A 21,653-nucleotide genomic window follows, 5' to 3' on the forward strand; every position below is an offset into this window, starting at 1 on the left:
CTCCACAAAGTCTCCAACAAGTTTTAGAGAAATATTTTATCTGCAAAGTGTGTTTGGTTTGGTCACCATGGCAAACAATGACTGCTCCACAACCCTTGTTAATATTACACTAAGTGTGTACTTACTGGGCTTTTCCTGCATGCCAATCTGAATATGAAGAGCCTCAGAGTGAAGTCTCACTCCAGATAATAAGCTTTGATTGGAGATGCAGATAGAGGGCTGTTCAGAGTACACACACACACACAAACACACACACACAGGAAAGCACACACACTTGACTCGGCTCTGATTTGTAAAATTGATAGCGTCCCGTTGTTTCCACAGAGCTAGCCGCTCTATGCCCAGTAATGTAATTAAGGCCAGGAGATTTATGGTGCTGTGTAGCAGCTCAGAACCCGATCCATGTTGTGTCTGGAGTCAGGCTGGAGAGGCCTCACTTTGTCCAGCTGGTCCTGGCCGCTGCTCTGGCCTCTTTCTCAGCGCTGTCCACTTCTTAATTGAAAGCTTTGGTTTATGGTGAGGCTCGTTTTTGTGCTCCAGGTGGAAGGGTCGAATATTTTCCTGCAGATATGCAGGAAAATCAAAGGGGAGCCTTCTTGAGTATCTCTGCTTGCATAAGAAGTCAAAGAGTTAGACCAAGTTGGTAATTATTAACAGCCATAAGCTATTTAAATAGCACAGTTCTTAGCCTCCCACAGAGAGGCATTGCCTGGTTCCTGCCCCTTTAAGCAGGAAGGAGTATTAAAAAGGTTTGCTTGTTACTTGAGTGTTCTACTATTCAGGGGCTCTGGTGGCGAAATATGTGCACTTTGTTAAAGTAAATGTGCAAAACTAGAGTTTATTTAAAATGCCCGTGGTCGAGAGGAGACGAGCTGCAGCGCCTCAGTGGGGAAACGGTCCTTCCAGACATCAGGATTTCAGGCACCACCGGCAGCCTCTGGCTCTGCCTGGACGCCCAGTCGGCACCTGGCCGCCAGGCGGCTCCTGCTCCGCACGCCACGAGCACGGGGTGAGTCTATCCATGCCCACCCAGCTCTTCCTAAATCCACAGCTGTGCGGCCCCGCTGCCGCCACCGCCCACAACTTCAATATCCCGAATGAAAGACACGTCAAACGCTGCTGAATGAACCCCATGTAGAGGACATTAGAGGGAAGATCCGCAAGACCCGGAGCATCTGTCCACCTCTCTGACACTAATGAATGTTAAGTAGTTTAGCTGCTGGTGTGCCACTGTCCCACAGGTCAGTGTGCCTGCTGGTGGCAGCAGGCTGATGCTTTTGTCACGGTGCGCCAACCCCCCTGTGTGACATCTAACATGGCTGGACCGGACTCCTCTCACAATCCCAGCACCAATAGTTGCCATATTGATCTCCTTTGCTTGCAGATTAAAGCATAAAAGAATCTCTGTCCTGCCAGTGGGGTTCTCCACTGACTCCCAGGGCTCATTTCAGGGTCACAGAGCGCTTGCAGCCTCCTGACCCGCACCCCAACGTGAACACACACAAATGGTGATGCAGGGGAGGATGGAACCCGTTCCACGGCAGAACCCCATTAAACAGGATTGGTTGGATGCTCACATTCACAGCTCATTGTAGCTGACCCCAGGCTTTTCTCTCCCCCAGTCTGGATGCTCTTCTCTTCTGTCTCTGCCTCTAACCTGCCTAAAGACATGCTGAGGTGTTCACCCTGGCCTTTTGTTTGCCATTGATGGCTCATCCTTGTCAGTTGTGTTGCAGTGAATTGTTGAATCCCTGTGGTATGCTTTTAAAGTTTAGTCTGATCTTTGGAAACTTTGTAGCTCTTTGTCTTCAGGTTATCGGCTTAGAGACAAAATCCGTAATTTACGCCTTAGAATTTCAGTCAAGTGTCATTACAGTTGGGTGGCTGATTTTGATATATCTTATGGATAAATCCATTATTTAAATTATAAAAACTAACAAAGCACATAGTGAAAGTGTGTAAAGCAAGAAAAATGTCTATTTCAATAATGAAAAAAAGGTTGACAGCAATTTGGAAAATCCATCCTTATAAGTAAGTAAGTGTAGCGCCCCTAGTGGCGCACATAGGTAGTAAACGCGTGCAAGTTTGCATTGAAAGTAGTGACTTTTACATTTATTATCAGTAATAACAGGATTGTCGTGTTAGGGATTGACTGCTTGGGGGTTGCATGAAGCTAAATTAAAGCTCCCCAACAGTGTGTAGAAGTCTATCTGTCCATCTTTGTTGTTCTTTCTGTCTGTGATGCAAACACACAGACTTCGGGGGCCTACTTGACCCCAACAGTGATGTCAATGTTTAGTTTTTGACATTTAGCATCCGTCAGCAGCAGAACCTTTTTTCCTGTTTTCCCGTGAGAGGAGCTCTGATCTGCTGCTCCCTCCCCTCAATTGAACGTTGATTAAATGTCTATTAATGTCCCCCGACTCAAATACAGAGCATAATCGGGCCAAACGGAATTAATAAACCATCCAGAGCCGTGTTCGGGAGAGAAGGAAGGGCTCCCATGAGAATGACAGATGGTGTGAGGAATCGCCAGAGAAAGAGAAGGACGTGTGGGAGAGGGGATCAAGCAAGAGCAGCAACCACTTTGGTGATTAGCTGTAAATTGGTAATTTAATATAGTCTATTCCACCTCATCATTATTGATAAGGCTGACCATATATGACCACATTTTCCCCTGCGTTGCTTCCTGTCTGCTCGGGTGCTTCCAGCAGACGGAGGACATCTTGGTTTCTCCTTAATCTCATCATGTGAATTGGGCAAGAAAAAAGAGGTTCATTGATCAATTTAGAAAAAGCAAACATGCTTTTAGTTTCGCTGATAGGTCAAACGATGACGTCAAAGGAAGGAGGACTGTTCAATAAGGCATTTTCACTGAAGCAAAGAGAGAGTTAGCGTTTAAAACAGGTGGCGTGATTCTCTTTGTTTCGAATTTTGTGTTGTGTTTTGTGGTGAATTATGATGATGCTGACGAGGCTCGCTTTACTACACACCCATTCTGGTTGATATTGTAGCTCATGTTACTAATATTAAGTAACGGTGCTGCTGTGGAAACCCTAAAGTTAGTTCAAAGTGGATTACTTTGAGGTGGAAACTTATCTTTAACAATCATTCAGGACCCGCTTTCATGTATGGTGACAGAGTAACTAACTATGAGAATGGAAGCAAGTCAGCTAGTTAGCATTATCTTGATCATTCTAATACTAATAAGAATAATAACTGATTTGCTTTATTTCCTGTTTTTCTTGTATTTCCTGTTTCAGTTCACATCATTAGTCCTCATTGTTTTCACAGGTTATTCCAAAACCCAAACCACTTCATTCAGCATATAATTGGTATCCACGAGGTCACTCGGCGCCAAACAGCCATTAACTGGAGGACTGGTTGTTCTTTCTGTTGCTTTTCTTTATTCAGCTGCAATTAAGGATCAAGAGCTTGAGTATTTCTGGAACCATCTGCATAAACGTACATGATGTACTTGCGAGTGGCGTTCATAGAAACAACACCCAGCATTGAGCCCAGCGCCACGCCAGTGCCAGTGCATCAAAGAGGAAGAGACACACACATCAAGGCCCATTGTCCTCCTGCCCTGTGAGTCCCTTTGCCCCCTGTCACCCACTCTGGGCTGGGGTTAGAGCCCATGAATGAGGGGTGATTCCTGGGAGGATCTGCTCTCCTGCTCCCTGGAGTGGACCAACTTGGAGCTGGGTCGGTGCTTCTGTAAGCTGCCAGGTTTCGCAAAGAGAGATGGATGAGCCGGCCTGGTGGCTGCTGGGCATGGGCTGGTGAGGCGTCTCCCGTGATTGATGAGTTAACACAGCGTCCCCCTGCTCTGTGGGTCAAACTGGTGCACCCTCACCATGAAAACCAGCACACTGACCTGAGGAAGCTACACGATGGGAAGAAAGGGGAAGAGTTGAGGAACAGACGCTTTGGAAAGTGAGCAGATGTTGGAAAGGCTTTGTGGGCGTGCAGAGTCAATCACAGTCTTGTGCAGCTCAGACCAGAGGAAGGCCTCACAGCAGCTCAGTAATCAAGACAGAGGGGTTATTAATGCACTGGTGGGTTCCGAATGTCTCTAGAGAGCTCTCTCACTGTGTGCTTTCACTCATTGTTCTCAGCCACTGAAAGGAGTTCATCTCTATTGAATTATCATGACTAATCATTCCCAGTTTAACTCGTTTTAAATTTAAAACCTGCCGTCCCCACATTCTGTTATCAATGCACCTTTTGCTCTGTTCATTTCTTGCAGGAGCCCTTTTATATTTCTTTTGTCAGCAAGGCCATCCTGTGGGATAGAAGACTCCGTCATTACCCAGTGAGTGTGAAGAGACTTGCGTCTACTGGTAACTTTTTAAGGTTTCATTCTGGTATTTGAAATGAAAATGCATGAAGGGAACAGGTTCGGATATCGTGGCAGTCGTTTTAGGGGCCTTCCTGTCATGATCGGTGCTCCATTTGAACTTAATCCCGGTCCAGTTTTTTGAAACGGGCCAGTAAAAAGAAACACAAACACACGCTCCGGCTCTTCTTTCTCTCCTCTGCCACTCAAAAGTCTCCACCTCTCCCCTTTGCTGAAAGGAGCCTGCGAGTGGATGCGCCACCATCGACAGTGGGGTTGCCATGGGGACAGCAGATCTGTGTGGGCTGGCTTCCTGTCTTGGCCTCTGGTTAAACAAACAAGTAAAGTCAGCAGACAAAGCCACTCACTGGCCCTAACAGCCTCATTTACATCCTCAACTGCCTCCATCACTCCTGCATTCAGCGAGTTCATCAGGCCTGGCATCACCCGGTGCCACCTCTCCACTGCTCCTGCCGTATATAACCGCTCCTCAGGGTATTGTGATGGTAAATCTGCCCCAGTCCAGCAGCAACACAAAACGGGCATCCCTGTCCAAACACGAAGACGCCCAGCGAGAGCCTGTTGACCCAATGGTCCGCTTTCTATATAGACGTCGGCGCTCCCGTCCCGTCACCTGGGACACCAGCTGCAATGCGACGGTGCAGATCAGACTTCACAGGTGCCCAAACAAGACAGAAAGGCTCAAAGCACCAGATTAAAATGTGTGTTTTTTGCGAAAGGAATTTAGGTCTCTGCTGTTTTGAAGCGATCACACGTTAAAGCTCGTAAAAAATCACAACGTGGCGAAAGCAAATGGTGAAGGAAGGACTTTTAGACAGCATGTTGGGGAGGAGGAGGAGGAGGAGGGAGAGGAGGAAGGCAACATTAATGGGAAAGATCTAGATACGTGGAGAGTGGACACCACTTCTGGTATAAAATCAGAGCAGTTCCTCTTTAAATAAAGTGTGAATATTTTTTGTCAGCCTTCAGGGGAAGAGTTCCTGGCCTCTCTTGGACTTTGTGGGCCCGTGAAGGGGGGCCATTGTCTCACATCGAAAGTAGAAAGTTACTTTGAATGCTAAGCTGTATCTGAGCCTGGCTTCTGACACGAGCTGATAATCAGATTTACTCCCCTGAATCCGCCGGACTCCACAATGCACCCCAGTGTCGTCGTCCCCTGTTTCGCCTCTTGCCAGGCCCCCTTCGCCAGCATCCCAGCCCTTCATCCACCCTCCCACCTCCCCCGCAGCAAAGCTAATTACACCCCACAGAAACACAAATCTCCATGATTTAAAAAGTCACTCTTTTTCAGGGGTTTAACCTTGTTAGAGCCTAAGCCTGGCTTTCTTGTGCTTCGACTCTGAAGAATTCTCTGTTGCTGCAGACACTCGGGCATAGACACACTTCTGTCTGAGCTCGTAGCCGTCCGCCTGTCAGCGGGTTCAATCGGAGGCAGCGTAATTAAGTGCATGCGCGAGTGTGTCTGTATCACTGCCTGTGTGTACATGTGCGTGTGCTCTGAGGTGGTGGCGCTGGGGGGGTTAAGGAGCACACGCAAGGCTGTCCTCTGTAGGCCATCTGGGACTCTAACTAACTAATAGACTTCCTACATTCATGCAGCAGCGCTTCATGTACTTCTCAATCAAGGAGCTGTTGACCACAAACAGGCCAGTAATGACATTAGTCAGTTCTGGCATTGTGCGGACAGCGTGTGGGTTGCCTGACGCCAGGAGGTCAGCCTGTTTCCTGGGGGCCTGCAGTCTCCAACGGAGCCCACACAAGTTTTATTTGATGGGTGTCTGGAATCCTACCTAGTGTCTCTACTAAACTGTGTAAAAGTTGGATGATGTAGAACTGCAACTTTTGTGTGGTAAAGAGTGCATCTCAATAGGTGTTAGCCTAGCCAGACAGTAAAATTATATTTCCACTGACTTTTTATATCTTGCATTTCTGTCCTATGCAAATATTGCTGCTGTTTAACCTTTAATTTGCAGTTTTTAAGCTAGTTATTTATTGTGCCACCTAGCTTAAAAACAACTAGCTTAAACTAGCTTAAAATATATATAAATATAAAATATCTAACATTTTATATTTTCACTGAATTTCTGACCTAAACCTGACTTTTGTTTTTGAGATGTATCAAATCCTTAAACAGATGGAATCAAAACCAGGATCCCACATTGAACACTTAAAATATACACATTTATAAAATTTAATCAGTTTGAAAATTAGTAATGACAACAGTTGTGTCAAAAATGAACAAAAATAAGAGACATTTCTCATGTGATTCTTAATAAATCGAGTCGCCCCCTCTTGGTTAAAGGTTGCAATTACAACTGCCCTGCCTCATTGTTACTTGCATTCTCCCAGTTCTGGACAATCTAAGACAAAGGATTAAAAAGGTATCAGCAGGTGGATCAGTGACCACATGCAGTAAGAAATAAGAGTATGTTTACAGTAGTTGCATCTCAGCCCTGGGGTGTGTGGTCGCGTGCATTGATGCATTAGGAGCCTTTGCGTAGGTTGTAAAACAAAAAAAACAGTGTACACAGACACTTGTTAAACATTCGTGCCCAGACCTGCTGTGCAGAGGGTCATAGGCTGGATGACACCGACCCAACACAAAGCCCTCCTCAACCTTCTGACAGGTGCTCGGTGACAGGTAATGAGGAGGCCGTAGGGGAGGAAGAGGAGCACCATGAAGGGCCCCCGTCGCCGGCTCCGGCTCCACTCTTTCTACCTCACTTCTCCCTTTTCACATCACAAGAATGCAAATCTGCAAAGCCTTAAGATCTGAGAAAAGGGAGCCGGTGGAGATGGTGCAGGGATTTAAAAGCTGATCCTCACTGTGTGTGTGTCAGACATTAACAGTCCCCCCCCCCACACCGTGTCTCCGTCTAAAGGCCTCACTACTGTATTCAGACAGGCGTGAGTTTTCAGTTATTTATCATGTGCTAAACAGTTGAGCAGCTGAACTTTGCTTTTCATGAAGTCAAATAAAACCGTGCCTCTGTGGACCATTAATTACAAATGTTTACTTTATAAACTTCCCTCAGTGAGTCACTGGCACCAGGGCTGCGCTGCATTTTTCACCGGCTGTCCTCCCCCAGTGTTGACCATCCTGCCTAGTTAATCTCCTCTGTCCCGAAGCTGTATTCTCACAGAGTTTGTCACCTTCACATTAATTTCTACCATTCTTTATGAATCCAGTAGTGTTTGTGCTCAGGGAGAGGTGCGATCTGTTTTTTGAACACAAGGGGGCAGTGGTGGCAGCAGGCGTCGTTTGAATCGTCCACTGACGGCAGACTTCCTCTTTCAAGCTTGTTTTGTTGTGCACAAAATTGGACACGATAATCCAGCACGTTTAAAAGGAAAACAGCTAAATAATGAGTGGAATTATCCTGAACAAGAACATTTGGTTTAGAAAGATCAAGTTTAATCAGCAGCTTTTACATAAAACTTGACACTGGCACATAAAAAACCCAATTACATGACTATTAAGACATTAATGGTTCGAATGCTTTTTTTCTTGAAGTTTTGCATCATGAATTTATTGTTTGAATTAATTATATGTTGTTTAATAATTATATTTTACAGTTACCTAATTTTTCATGTAAATACCTTGTTTCATTTTTAGAATATTGTGAAAAATTGATCTACTTGGTTTTTAGTGTGCTCTTTATCCCAGTGGAAACATTAGTTGCTTTTTTCTGTTCTCTGTGCTCTGTAGTGCCCACCAGAGGCATTCAGTTGGGGCAGAGAGTACAATACAGTGATTTATGAAGAAAGACGGCCGGACAATTTCAGTGTTGGAGTTAGGTTAAAGTTCTACCCTGATAACATTTTAATGTTTAATCCAAGTATAGTTCTGGTTCTTGGAGATAATTGATCCTACCAGCCTGTCTGTGAGCTTCATCTTCTGATTCTTCTCAGACAAGACATCAACTGTATTTTTGTTTTCCAGGCCCGTGAACGTCCCTATGATTGTCCCTCACTGTGTCCACGGTTCTTGTCCCACATGAAAGTCCATCCTGAGGACCACAGGCCTCAGTGTTTCCAGACCTCCAAGTCCAGACGGCCTCCTCTTTTCCAGGGAAGGACGACAAACATGTGCACTCTTGCTCCTCCAGATGCAAAGACCCAAACCCTGGAGAGTGAGGCTTACCAACACAACACCTGGTGCTTTCACACCATCACATCCATAACAGGAGGTGGTCAGGAGCTCCTTTGACTCCACAGTTGTGCTCATTAAGGATTTCTCTCTTCCCCCCTTTTCTTCATCTCTTAAAGCTGCATAGGTCAAGGCCACCAGGCTCGTCATTAGCTCCTAATCTCTCTCTAGCCCCCCCCTCTCTGCTTCGTTGTGTTTGGTTACGTCCAAATCTCCTCTCTGGCAAGGAAGTGCCCACAGCGCCACCCTCCTGGTGGTCTTCTGGTGGGACTGAAAGGCCTTTCAGTCTGGCCTCAGATGTGAAGGCATCTTTCCAAGCACACGCCTCTGCTCCTCAGCAGGGCATGGCTTTCACCATGCCTGTGGGGGGGGTGTTCTCACCACTGTGGTTTAATACTAATTATTCTACCATATGGTGGTTGGCCCCCTCACAATCACCCTTAACCCCACTCCCTGAAGGAACACGCAGCACCCAGCGTCGTGACTTTGCGCTCTGACACCCGTCATTCATGCACATGTCAGCACACACACATGTGCATGTTCACACGCACTTGAGCGTGTGTGTAACAGATGGGAATGGCGGGGCATTGTAAGAGGAGGTAGTGCAGAAATGTGCTCTCCAGCGTCTACTCTTTATCCTCCTGTGCTGACTCCTCTCAGTGGCAGACCCCCAGGAAACAAGAGCAGATTGTCCAACCCCCCTCACCCCCCCCCCCCCACCACACCACCACCACCCAATCTCACACACGCTCAGTCTCGACACACACCCTCTCAGTGGTCAACACCAGAATAGAATCAGAGAATGGAAGGGGTGTGCAAAGGGGCGAAATGGAAATGGGCGTCGCAGGATGGAGTTGATGTTTGCCGGCCAGAACCAGAGAGGGATGAAAAGAGATGATCAGAAGGAAAAGGAGGAGGAGTTGAGTTAATGATTGTGGTAGGAAGAAGTAAAGATGTACAAGACGATGCTCCACGTGCCAAATTTGTTGATGCCCATCGGTCAAATGTGTTTAGTACCAAAATACATACAAAGGGCAGATTCATAATAATTTTTCCTTTTTTGAGGGAATTTCCTTTAAGTTGCCCTGTCAAATACAAGGAAGCGCACACAAAAACAAACAGAACTGCCCTCGGGTCTCACTGCCGTGCTGAATGTTGAGCTTGGAAACGGGCAGCTGCACCAGCGGGGCAGTTTTTTGCTGCCTTTGTTAGCGCGACGACCCACCCAGCAGGGGTACAAATGTTTGCTGCAGTGGGAATCTAAGTGTCAGAAGCAGATTTTAGCTCCTTTAAATCTGACCTATTGAATTTGTGGTTATTCAGAGATGTAGAAATGAAGTTTCTTTTCTTTACAAAGCGTGGATAATTTGTATGAATTTTGAAATATATATCTTTTCTTTCTTGAAGGGTTGTTGAATCTCAAAGCAGAGAACAGAAGAAGTGGGAGATTGAACCAAGGAAGGCGCCCAGTTCTTCTTCCCCATCTTCCAGTGCCCTCCGCTCCACCACCATCCACCTTTAATCCAACACCTCCACTCCAAAACACCCCTTTTCTCAACTCTGAAGGGCAACAAGTCAAAGTAGACAGTGACGGAGCCTCTCCCAACAACACTCATCCTCCGGTGGATGAAAACATTAAAGCTCAGACAAAAGAGGCACCGGTGAGACCGGTGTCTCTCATGGAATCCATGAAGCTTCATCTTAAGTCGTCTGGGCCAGTGTGCTCACCTTCACCACCCTCCACCCTCTCACAAGGGTCTTCCTCAGATTATAGTCAAGCCCCTTCTAGTGTTTTCAGCCGGAGCACCAACCTCAGTGGCTGGATCAGTGGGCTGTCTGGTAAATCTAAACTGGACTTAGCTTTAGCCTGGAAGGCTTAAAGCTTATTACAATATTGCAAAATCAAAAAAGCAACATCAGGATCACTGTCTTGTCCATCACCCAATGATGGCAACATTTCTACATTTCTGTTTAATTACTTTTCTTCTCTTATTACGCAGCAGACGCCAGGGACTCGGAACCAGAACGTGGCGCCTTCTCACCGCTCCAGCCGTGTCTGGGGGTGGGATCACCACTGGCTTCCCATCTCTCTCCTGGATCTAGCCAGTCCTGCTCATCTGGGAATATTCCAAACACCTCTATTCTGTGTGAACCCATCTTTGGCCAGCTCAGTCCCCTATGCCCTCGCACACTATCTGGAGTTATTGATCAGTCACCTAAACAACAAAGTGAAGAAAATCTCTCCAAAGAGGCATCTGTACATCCCCCATATGAGCCGTGCTTAGATTCTGATCATGGCCTCGCTACCCTGGAATTTCCTTCCACCACTTGGTCCTCCTGCCCAAGCCCTCAGAGGAGCACACCCCAGTCAGGGTCAGGCCCAGGACTGACCCCTTCTGCATCTGTGGCTCGGATGGAGTCTCATCGATGGCCTGTCCTGCCTCCTATTTCCCCTGTCAGAGGTGAGAAATGAGCACCGTCACATATGGAGCGTTCACAGCCTCCTCCCCTCACGGCGCTCCGCTCCTGCCCACATTCTTTGCAGTCGGATTGTCCCAAACATCACTGGACATCCACCCACATACAAAGACGCTGGGCCAGACAGAATTAAAAACCTGCCTCCATAGTGCGCCTTTCTGATGCGCCTGCCCCCATCAACACGTGTGAAAGCGCTGCTGTCAGCCTGTTTTTCCCACCTCCTCCCTCCCCATAATAAATAACACAAAAACCTTTTCTTTTCCTTTAAATCAGCAATAGAAAGGAAGGCTTTTGATGAAAAGCTGGTACCGTTTGATTCCCCACTCAAAGGCGCGAGGCCCCAACAATACAAGTCGGGGTGCCTACCTCGTGCGCTGTGCCTCTGAGCCTCAGCTCCCCCGTGCCTTCGCTATTCTCTGGGCTATGGGAGGGAGACGTGCTGCCGACGGTCATAAATCCACACTGACCACCGCTCTCTGACGGCAGAACACAATAGAATACCTCTGCAGCTTTCCTGCGGATGCTAATTTACCATTCCCAGTGGGGATAAAGGACAGGGCCACTGACATCTGACTCCTCCAGGAACTTTATCAAAGAAAGCAAACAATGTGGAAATTGTGTAGGGATTTTTTTTTCTATCAGAGACGTCTACTGTTCTCTGCGTGGCGCGGTGCTGCAGGGGGGCCTTTGCTGTGATCGGGGCACGCTGTTCTCTTCACGGCAGAGACAGAGCAAGTGTCACAAGTTCATTTATTTCGCTGCAGATGGAGACAATTCAAGCTCAATGTGGCCTCAGTGTACAGCTCAGAGGATGCATTTGCTTTATTGCAACTCGGGGGTTACTTTGGTAGGTCTGGTTGCCGTGACGAACCACTTGGCAGAATCCCAGGTGCAGTGTGGGACAGAATTTTGTGAGTTAAACTTATAAGATAGTGTGTTGTTAATTAAAGGAAAGCCAGTTACCTAAAATCATGTCCACATTAGAAGTAAATGTACTGGAAAAGGTACGCTGTTGCACACGTATCAGCCTCCTTACTCAGTAGTTAGCTTCTTGGGTATGAAGAAACAAGCTTGGCACCCCTGGCTGAGGGTTATGTTGCCTGTTGTCCTCGCAGGTTGGACTGCGATCAACAATGGACAGTCATTTTCAGGTCTCTTCAGAGATGTTTGACTGGTGTCAGGAGTCTGGCAGAAGGAGTGCTGCAGTGACAGCCCGGAACCTTCTCAGAGGAGCTCTGGAGCTGGCTTTGGTTAACAGCCATAGTCCTGCTTGTTTTAAATGTCTGAAATGTCAGATTGTTGAGGCCACTGAAGCTTTACTGCCAAAGAATTTCTTTTGTAGCCTTACTCAGATTTGCTCCTTCTATTTTAATATCCACCTCAGTTCATGGGCTTTCTGAAACAGCAAATTATTACAAGAAAAAAAATATCTCTTGATGTTGGCGGTAATGTTGCACAGACACGGTACAGTATTTTGCTGCAGAGGCTGATGGGAGATTTCTCATCTTTCTCAGCCCTCTCTGACCCCCAGGAGGATTTTTCCAACCTTCATATTGTCCATGCAGTGACCCTCAGCTTCAGGGTGTTACTGTCCTTGACAATGACGGAGGGCTCTTTGCTGACCTGGCCCGGCCTCTCCACTCACAGCTTATTAGCCCAGCGCTGTGACCAGGAAAAGAGCGCACAGAGAGGGGCCTTGTCTGCCCATGATTCTGTCGTATCAAGCCCACTGACCCCCGAGAGTCACCTTTAACCTCCCTGAAAAACTCGCCCCGGTCTGCTGTGAGTGACAGCCGATTTGACAGCAGCAATATGCTTTGAAGAGTCAAGTCAAGTCCCTCCATTGTGTGCCTGAGTAGAGCGCTCAGTTGCACAATAGTGTGTGTAGATGGTTGCTCACATACTTGACCGTGCGAGTGTGGCTTCATGTGTACATTTATACTTGTCCATGTGGGCAGTCGAGAAGGAGCTGAGTTTGCCTTTTCCTTTTAGAGACTCTGTATATATTATCCTTTTGTGCGGGCCAAGCTGTTCTGCATTTCTAATGTGAGAAAAGCCCCAAAAAGCCTCTTTCAGAGCGACGACAAAACACGCCACCCAGTGCAACAGTTTCACTCACTAATCCTCTGATTCCTGGAGCAGGCAGAGTGAAGCAGTGTTGTTGTGATGGTCTGAGAGGAGATAAGTGATCAGTGATTGTTTTGACAGGTTTTGCCAATCCTTTGAGTGGGGTCTTTGGTAATTAGAGCTTTAGGACAGGACTTCCTGCTCCATGTGTATTGAAGGTGAGATGAGATGGTTTTGGCCCTGAAATCCAACTGTAAGCACGACCTCAGAGCCGTATTCAGGCCTCGCTTCGGGGGCTTTGCTGGTGGAGGTCTTGGGTTTGTGTTGGGAGATTTGTGGAGGGGACAAACTTTGGCTGAACCTGCTACAGTAACCGGATGAGATTGTTCATCTGAAAGCTGCATCAGAGGGAGGAGCTTTTAGCTGTCTCTTGTATCTTCCCTCTAAACCTGATGTAAAATTTAAAAAAACAACTATACAAATTAATTAAGCATAGGCTGCATCACCAAAGAGCAATTTGCTGAACTGCACCTTTTTGCCGTGCTGATTTTGCTCTCGTGGTATTTCTTTATTATATGAGCAAACCACTATGCCTATTGGAACAATTACAGTTGCATTTATTTCTCATCAATACAACTCACATCATGACATAATACACCCACTCGGTGCCATTGCAGGATGCTGCAGCAGCGCTTCATCACGCTCCTCTGAGCTCAGCTGCACTCAGTCGCACCTGTTTGATGAACTGGAGGCCATCGCCCCTCGATCGCCCTCCTGTCCGTCCCTCTACCAGCCGTGGGACTCACCCAGATCTGCTTCACCTGATACAGGTAGACACACAAACACACAAGAAACGTGAGCATAAAAACCCAACGCTTACTGCTAGCGAACATTAGCTGGTTTATCCGGGCGTTATCAGCATGTTAGCAGGTTACAGCAGCATTTGAAAGACGGTGGACAAACGAGGACAAAGATTTGTAGCACTCCAGCTGCATTTAGCTCTTGAGTGACAACATTGATATTAAACACTTTGCCAGACTATTATCACTAAACCTGAAGTTAGCTGGAAACTTTTTCCTGACTCATCTCCCAGTAACATCTCAACATCTTTAAAACATCATAACTGCCTGCCTGGCGTCTTTGTTTTTGTTTGTTGCCGTTTCCATCTCTGTGTGGACCCCCCACCCCAGCAACGTCTCAATCAGACATGCTCTCCTTCCTCTGGCTTGTTACAGACAGGGATGGGCTTATCTGAGCACTCACCGTGTCACGTCTTTGTATCAGCACATGTTGGCCAACAAAAGAAGAGTAAATGTGATGTGCGTGTGCATGCCTCTGTTAGTGTGTGTGTGTCCTGGGGGTGATTCAGCGAGACATTAACCAATGAAGACTTCCTCCACCTCCCTCATAGCCTGCTAATCCCTGACAAGGTGTTTAACCTGCTTTCTTGACCCAGACCCCACATCTGACCCCGTGTGACCTTTGACCTCCAGGATGGTAGCAGGGCGGCCGCTGCCAAGGCAACCACAGCATGATAAAAATCAACAGGCAACCAAAAGCTCCACCAACTGCGAGCTAATTCTACAGACTGATTTTTATCAGGCTGACCTGGAGGGCATGTTAAATCTGTACGGACTGTAGCCGATTTAAAAGTTCAGTCGGCAGATTTCTTTTTCATAAAATATGAACATAATTTATCACAATTGTACCCAAATGATTAGAGACTTTTCTCCACCAGTGCATGATCAATAATAAAACCAGCCACACTGGCTTCTTTTGCAGCTCCTCAAACAAAAAAAAAAATCTGTTTCAGACTGATTTAAAAATTAAACACCAAGGGCCAGAAACAAGATCGTTAAAAACTAGAATATCCAGAGCATCAACATGGAAATGAAAACCTCTCACAGAAGCATTTCAGTGGAATGCATGTGTATCAATTGTGTAAATGTAAAAATTATTTTATTTGATTGCTCAAGCTTCATATCTTGATACACATCTTTTACTTGTTAACACTGTCATATGAATCCGGAAACGTTCCCAGGATTGCAGCTTCACTCTTACTCATGGTAATTCCACCTAACCGTAACTGTATCGCGTCATCTTCTTTATGTCTGGACAATTACCCAGCTATTGTTGGGCATTTCCACTTAAATGCCGGCCCATTGGACAGTTTAATAAGCAGTGTAGAAATGACTGTGATGGTCCAGCTCATCTGAACAACCTCTAATGTACATCAAAACTGTGTTATTCTTGCCGCCCTGACCCCGAGTGGGTGGTGAGTGGCGTTTCCGACACCTTAATCACGAGATTAGTCGTCCGTTATCTCCTCTGTTGTTTGCCGAGTGTCCCTCGATCTCACGGCTGCTTTGGTCTGCTGGTGCAGTAAGACTCGGCCTAATTGAAAGCGTGTCTGACCACGGTTCTGTTACACCCACGACCATCCCAGGGATTTCCTCCCAACGACTGCTTAATTTATCAGCCAACAGTGACACTTCCTCCTCCTCACCTGGAGGATTACTGAACTGCGCAGCAGCACACCTTCGTGTGTCCTGTCCCAACTGAAAACACTTCAGCCGAGCGTGAGTGGGCACCATCATATAGGTGAGAACGGGAGCAAATAAAAACATAACACATTTCTGAAAGCATCATTTTAAAGTGACGGTAAAGTAACAGTAAGTGGATCTACGTGTGTGTGTGTATGTGTGTGTGTGTGTGTGTGTGTGTGTGTGGGGCGGGGTACCTGCCGCAACAGCCCAACGTGTCGTGTGAAATCCCCTCCACACCCAGCCAGCGTGGGCTGGGGATTTGCATTGGCACGGAGCCATGCTGTCATCGATCCGCTTTTAATTGGGTGTGACGATGAGAACTTTGGAGCCCACGGGATGGGGGTGTGTGTGGGATGAGGAGGGGGTGAGTCTGCCTCTGGGGGTGGGGGATTGTGCGGAGTGAATGTGAGTGTAGTCTACAGTAATTTCATAATCCAGTTAAGCGAGTCACTCAATCTAATTATTTTGAAAGGTCAACGGTTGTAGATTTTAATAGTATGTACACAAGCGCCAGCCTGTCAGATTATGGGTTGTTTACTGTTTGTTTTAGGCTTGTTAAAGGAGATTTTATACACATTAAAAATGATGACGAGTTGTGTTTTTTTACAGAGGACTTTAAGTTACAGTTGTAGTATATGGTACACCATTATTTACTGGTTAATCTGGCAGGTTTGGGTCGGTTTCCCTTGACTTCCCTCCAGTGATCGCATGTTTAAATTTCCTTTTATGAACCGTCCTGGAAACAAAGAGTTTGAAGAGTTTGTCCAGAAACAGCTCAGCTTCTGGAACAGATGTGAACGTGCCGCATGATGTCAGATAGCATACACGGTCACAATAACAACCCCTCCCCCCCCGCCCGCACCTCCCAGAGCCATTAGCGGCAGAACTAATTTGTGTTTGTAGATTAAATATAATAACTTGTTTTTCTACTCATTTTTTGCAGCTGTGTTGAACATCTGAGTTGTTGTGTGTTTAGACAAATGACCAAACCTGTAACTGCACAGAAGTGTTTTGGGGAAATGCTGCAGGCTGTTTTCCTCCCTGCAGAACTGTCTCCAGGCCTGGCTGCGCTGACAGTGGGCTGCCAATCTGGGAACCTCAGCTCCATGTCCCGGGTCCAGCTGCTCCTTCTGAAGCGAGTGGAGCCGGAGGACGAAGAGCCATCACCTTCGCAGGATTGGTCTGGTTTCAGGATGCAGTATGATGCAGGACTGACATCCTCAGGTATACCCACAATGCACCAGAAGATGTGGAGCAGTATGTCTGCATGTGCTGTCTTTTTACTGAAGAAATCCCTCTCTAAATGAAAACCTGGTTGAAGATTCTGCAAAACTGCCAGCTTTCCAGAAGCCAGATGGAAAGGAAGTCAAAAGAGGAAGTTCACAATTGGAAGCTAAACTAGATTCAACACTGCATAAAGACATAAAAATGCATTGCTTCAGTCAGCATCTCGCCACCAAATTCTCTGATTTATTTGTGCCAAATTTCAAACTTGGGACTGTAACCATTGCATTTATTGGTTGTGACTAACAAACAATCTCAGTTACTGCGAGCGTTGTGCTGCGACAAATTTACAGTTTAAAGGAGATCGTTTGATAAGCAGAAACTGTCGTTTTAATAACAGGGAGAAGAAGGCAGGTGCGTCCGCGGATACGTGCTTGTGTGACGTGACACTGGAGGTGTGTTTCCTCAGCCTTGAGTTCGAGCGATGCCTTTATGGCATCGAGCGGCTTTTTTTTAACAAGCCGTGATACCGCCTCTCATCTGCTCCCCGGCATGCCGCTGCGAGCTCTTAACTGCTTCTCTGTGAAGGTGTGGCAGCTCAGACGAAAGGTTTATAGGCATATCAGGATGTGCCGTATTAATAAAGATCAAACCGCTGGGGTGGATCATTAACCGGGAAAGTCCGACAAAGATAGCCGGAGACACCAAAGTCAAACACAGCATACACAACAATGGATAAGAAAATGAGAAGAAAAGCCATTTAGCACAGGGTCTGTTGTTTATAGTCTGATAACAAGGGAGAGGGCGAGATAAACAACATAGACGTTTAAAAGTCCAAACAAGTTATGAAGTAACATCTCCCTCTGAACTCCAGTGGTATGCAGCCTGACGATCATTACCTTCAAGGTGATCAGTGGGGGTAACTGGTTTTTTTTTTCATTAAAAATGCACACAGATTTGACACTTAAATCCAAATGGATCCTGACTGTAGCGTCAGATTGATTCATTTGGATGTTTTTTGTGCACAGATTTGAGTGAAACTTTGTCTAAGGCCCTGAAACCGGTGTGTCATCTCTGTGGGAGATGGAAATGTGGCATCTAGTTTTCCATTTGTTTGTCCAGGCTTTACAGTCGATTGTTCTCCTGCTTTTATGCAAACACTGAAATAAGAACTGGAATTCCTCGGACCTCCATGCTGATATCTCAAAACCTGGACAAATAAGGGCCAATCTGTCTACATGCTCCCAAATCGCAAGTGGAATGTGAAAAAAGAAAACTCCAACAATGGCAAAATAGGCCGGTTTTGTGTTTGGTTGTCATGCCTGTGTATGACTGATGTTTACAGGAAGAAAATCTGTCTGCTGGAAGCTCGTCTTCCCTTTCTGTGTCTCCAGCACAGTTTTTGCACCTGGCACACTTCTGTGGACAGGTGCTCCTCTGCTGTTTTGTTACTCCATTTTTTTGCCATTATTTGCTCAGAGATTAAGAGCTATAATTGGGCCTAATACACTGCATTGCTCATATCTGCGCAGTGTGCACACACGCTTGAGTACAAAAGACATACAAGTGTGCGAAGAGGCCGATACTTATGTACACTCATGCATGGAAGCACGCCGGCTGGCAATTGCAAACATAATCGCTTCCTCTCTCTTTGGCTTGACGCCGTCTCCTGTGTGATTTTGTCAGGTGCCCCGAGGCCCCTCACAGCTGGCAGTGTCTCTGAAAGGTGTGACCCTGCACGCAGAGCCGTGCAAAACAAATCGGTGAGTCTCTCTCTCTCCTGCCCCTTCCCTCCATCAGATTTCCTCCTGAAAAAAAAAGAAGCGCTTCGCCTTGTTGTGAGCAAACACTGCGGCTTCATTTCTAAACAGACAATGGCTCCAGAAGTTGGAACATGCAGGCTCTGTCCCGCACAAAGACCCCCTTTCACAACGTTGAACCGGTGCATATTTATAACTGTCATTCCAGTAAGAGGAGCCAAATTGTTGTTGATAATTGAGACACAATATAACACAGGGCACGCGGCGTGCAGCAGGTGTGTGGTTAATCAGTCACGGGCTGCACAAGAAGGGTGGGGGGAGCTTTGACTGTACGGGAGCAGGCAACCTCTCTTATGGGGGGGGTTTCGCTCAGCTAAATAGTCGGCGCTGTGTGATTCTTTTAGGGGATGCGGCACCACCTCTAGGATCAGACAAGGGTTGAGGGGTCAGGGGGTAAACAGGGCTTGTGCATGCTGAGCTGCAGGGGAATGGTCACAGGTGCTCCACACGATCTACCATTAATCTCCCCTTTATGACAGATGAGCGAGAGCCCCCCTGAAAAGCATGAATGAGACTCATAAGCCCCCCTGCAATAATGCCAAAACCACAATGAGGAGCTGGAGTGCCCAGAGCTGGACTCATATTTGCATAATGCACCTCGCAGGGATGAGAGTCCACTCAGTCGATCATGTATTAGTTAGAGGGAGAAAGCAGTGGTATGCAGTCAGGTGGGTAGGAAGAGGAGTAAAGACTACAGGAACCTTCATTCATGCAGTTGTTTATTATAAATACATTGATTTAAACCTGGAATGTAAGAGCCAAAATGGACTTTAATTTATTATTTTCAATCTTTTGTACACTTGCAGGATGAGTCCGGCTCACCATCCTCTTGGATCATGGAGCAGAGACGGTCATTTGACACCTTTAGAAGCACTGTCTGTTCTCCCTGTGGTTCCAGTCATGGTACCGTATCCCTCAAATCTGCCCCCGCAGCTTTTATTTTGCTGATCTGTGTGCTGTTATCATATCACCTCGGTGCCAGAACTTTCACTCGCCCCTAAGAGCTCGTAAGAACAATGCTTAATCAATACAAGAGCCGGTTTTCACCATTAGCGTCTGATCCAGTAAAAGCTCTCTCTGTCCTGTCAGCTTTGCTTTATTAGGAGCCATTGTTTCCTCAGTGTCAGGGCCATGTTTAGCCTTCTCCTGCCTCCGGTACACTTAAGCCCGATAATCCCGACTAGGGGCAGCTGGCTCCAAGTATCACCTTCACCTGTGTGGCTGGCTTGTGTACATTCGCCAATGATGTTTGAGGCTCAGGTCAGTACTGTACCGACCACAAACTCTGGGAAAAAAAAAAAAAAAAAAGGAAAGGTGCAGGAGCACTAGAGAGCCACTTCTGACAAATAGGTCCCCCTCTGTTTCCTGCCAGTACTCTGCAGTCAGGTATCACATGACATTACTAATGACGCTAATGATCTGTGTCGGTGTTCCTGAAGATGTCAAAAGCATCCGTCATCAGAGGCTTGAAATATGGCTATAAGAAAAGCTCTGGATCACAACCACGAGTGAAGAGGCTCAGTCAAGCCCTGCTGAGTCCAACGTTGCTGTTCTGACATCAGATCTGAAGGATAATGGTCCTGTTAGGATCTGCCTGATTACGTGTGCTTGAAGCAAAAGTGCTTCTCATTTGTCAAATGGCAGCTGAAATTCTGTCCTGCCGCACCGCCCAGTGCACAGATAACACGTCTTTATCGCCAGGTTCATCGCATCTTGACCTTCTGTTCGACTGCGGGCTGTTTCTTTTTTCTTACCTTTGAGCTCTATTGATGTTGGTCAAAAACAGAACTTACTTTGCCTGAAAACTACACAAATAAATGAAAATAGCTTCAGTTTCAGGGCCCCTTGGCTGGTTGTCCGGGTGAGGTCTTCTTTTGCAAATGCTGCGTTAGAGAAGTGACATTTGTCTAACGTTTTACAGCGATTTATTTACTAGATTGTTAAACATGCAAAGCGTGCATCCATTGTCATTAAATACAATGTTTAAGAAAAAAAAAGTTTTTTTTTCCACATTTTAAACATGCCTCTATTTGGTTAACTGCCCTTTAAAAACCAGGTTCACGAAGAAGATGTCACCCAAAAGATCACTGACTGCTTGGGCGCTTTGACCTTCGGGAGGCCAAAGGCATGGTCACGCTCAGAGGGGGTGGAAGGAGGTGGGGGGTCATCATCAGGGCGTGGAGAGGTCATGCCTCAGGTCACCCAGTGTCTGAAAGGTGCCCAGTGTGTGGCATGTCTTTGTGTGGATAGGTGAGATTTGGTTACCCTGGAGGTGTGAGCGGTTAAATAATGGAGTCATGGAGTGACCCCATTACGGCTCAATATAAATGAGACAGTTGAGAAAAGATGACCTTATGAACCAGTAGATTACTGATTTGCATTAAGATTTAAATTTAAACTTAATCTGAAACTTTTCAGTGGGCAAAGAACTTCACTTACTTTTACTTTTATTTATTATTTGTTGCATTTGGGGCTTCTTTGAACCATATATGAGAATAGCTACATATCTGTTGTTCCTTTTTTTTTTTAAATATTCTTTCAGGTTCCTAAACACATAGTTTGTATATTACAGTTTAGAGCTACCTTTTTAAACTTTTAATTCCTCATTTTAATCCAGCAATATGCAGGATTACTTTCAAGATCAATGAATTTCCTTGTCTCAGTTTCAACAGTAGTTTAGCACATCTGATGCTAAATACATCGGCCGTGCTAAGATGTCCTTGCACCCCACCGAGGCCTATGGTAAGACCTTTGTCCATTTTTGCTAATCAGAATTCATAGGTTGGGTAATCCCTCCCCTCATAATTGTGTGGCGGCTGTTTCCCTGCTGCCCTGGTCACTTTGCGCTCGCTCCAGTGTTTAGCATTCAGCTGCTACTAAAGATGTTACCGTCCAGATGAATGTAGCGGTGCGCGGGGGCGACAAAGAGCACTAATCTGAACTGACCCCAGTGGATTGTTTCCCAAAAGCTGAGGAAGCTACGGGACAGATTAGGCTCCAAAAAG

At 46.3% G+C, this 21,653-nt stretch overlaps 1 protein-coding gene across 3 annotated transcripts in view; it reads left to right on the plus strand.

Annotated features, from left to right (window-relative positions):
• The first annotated feature begins 707 nt into the window (after positions 1 to 707).
• The window catches only part of LOC105417743 (proline-rich protein 36), a 36,054-nt gene continuing 15,108 nt past the window's right edge, over positions 708 to 21,653 (plus strand). The window contains exons 1-10 of one of the 3 annotated variants that reach the window (XM_029825786.1): positions 708 to 1,009; positions 4,253 to 4,318; positions 8,307 to 8,496; positions 9,921 to 10,352; positions 10,514 to 10,975; positions 13,736 to 13,888; positions 16,652 to 16,828; positions 18,174 to 18,257; positions 18,515 to 18,591; positions 19,455 to 19,551. In XM_029825786.1, coding sequence (XP_029681646.1) covers positions 848 to 1,009; positions 4,253 to 4,318; positions 8,307 to 8,496; positions 9,921 to 10,352; positions 10,514 to 10,975; positions 13,736 to 13,888; positions 16,652 to 16,828; positions 18,174 to 18,257; positions 18,515 to 18,591; positions 19,455 to 19,551 — 1,900 coding nt within the window. In that variant the 5' untranslated portion in view covers positions 708 to 847. The remainder of the gene's footprint in view (positions 1,010 to 4,252; positions 4,319 to 8,306; positions 8,497 to 9,920; positions 10,353 to 10,513; positions 10,976 to 13,735; positions 13,889 to 16,651; positions 16,829 to 18,173; positions 18,258 to 18,514; positions 18,592 to 19,454; positions 19,552 to 21,653) is intronic. The other 2 variants (XM_029825787.1, XM_029825788.1) reach the window with 2 other exon arrangements.

Source organism: Takifugu rubripes, chromosome 18 (assembly GCF_901000725.2).
Source record: "Takifugu rubripes chromosome 18, fTakRub1.2, whole genome shotgun sequence".
NCBI lineage: Eukaryota > Metazoa > Chordata > Actinopteri > Tetraodontiformes > Tetraodontidae > Takifugu > Takifugu rubripes.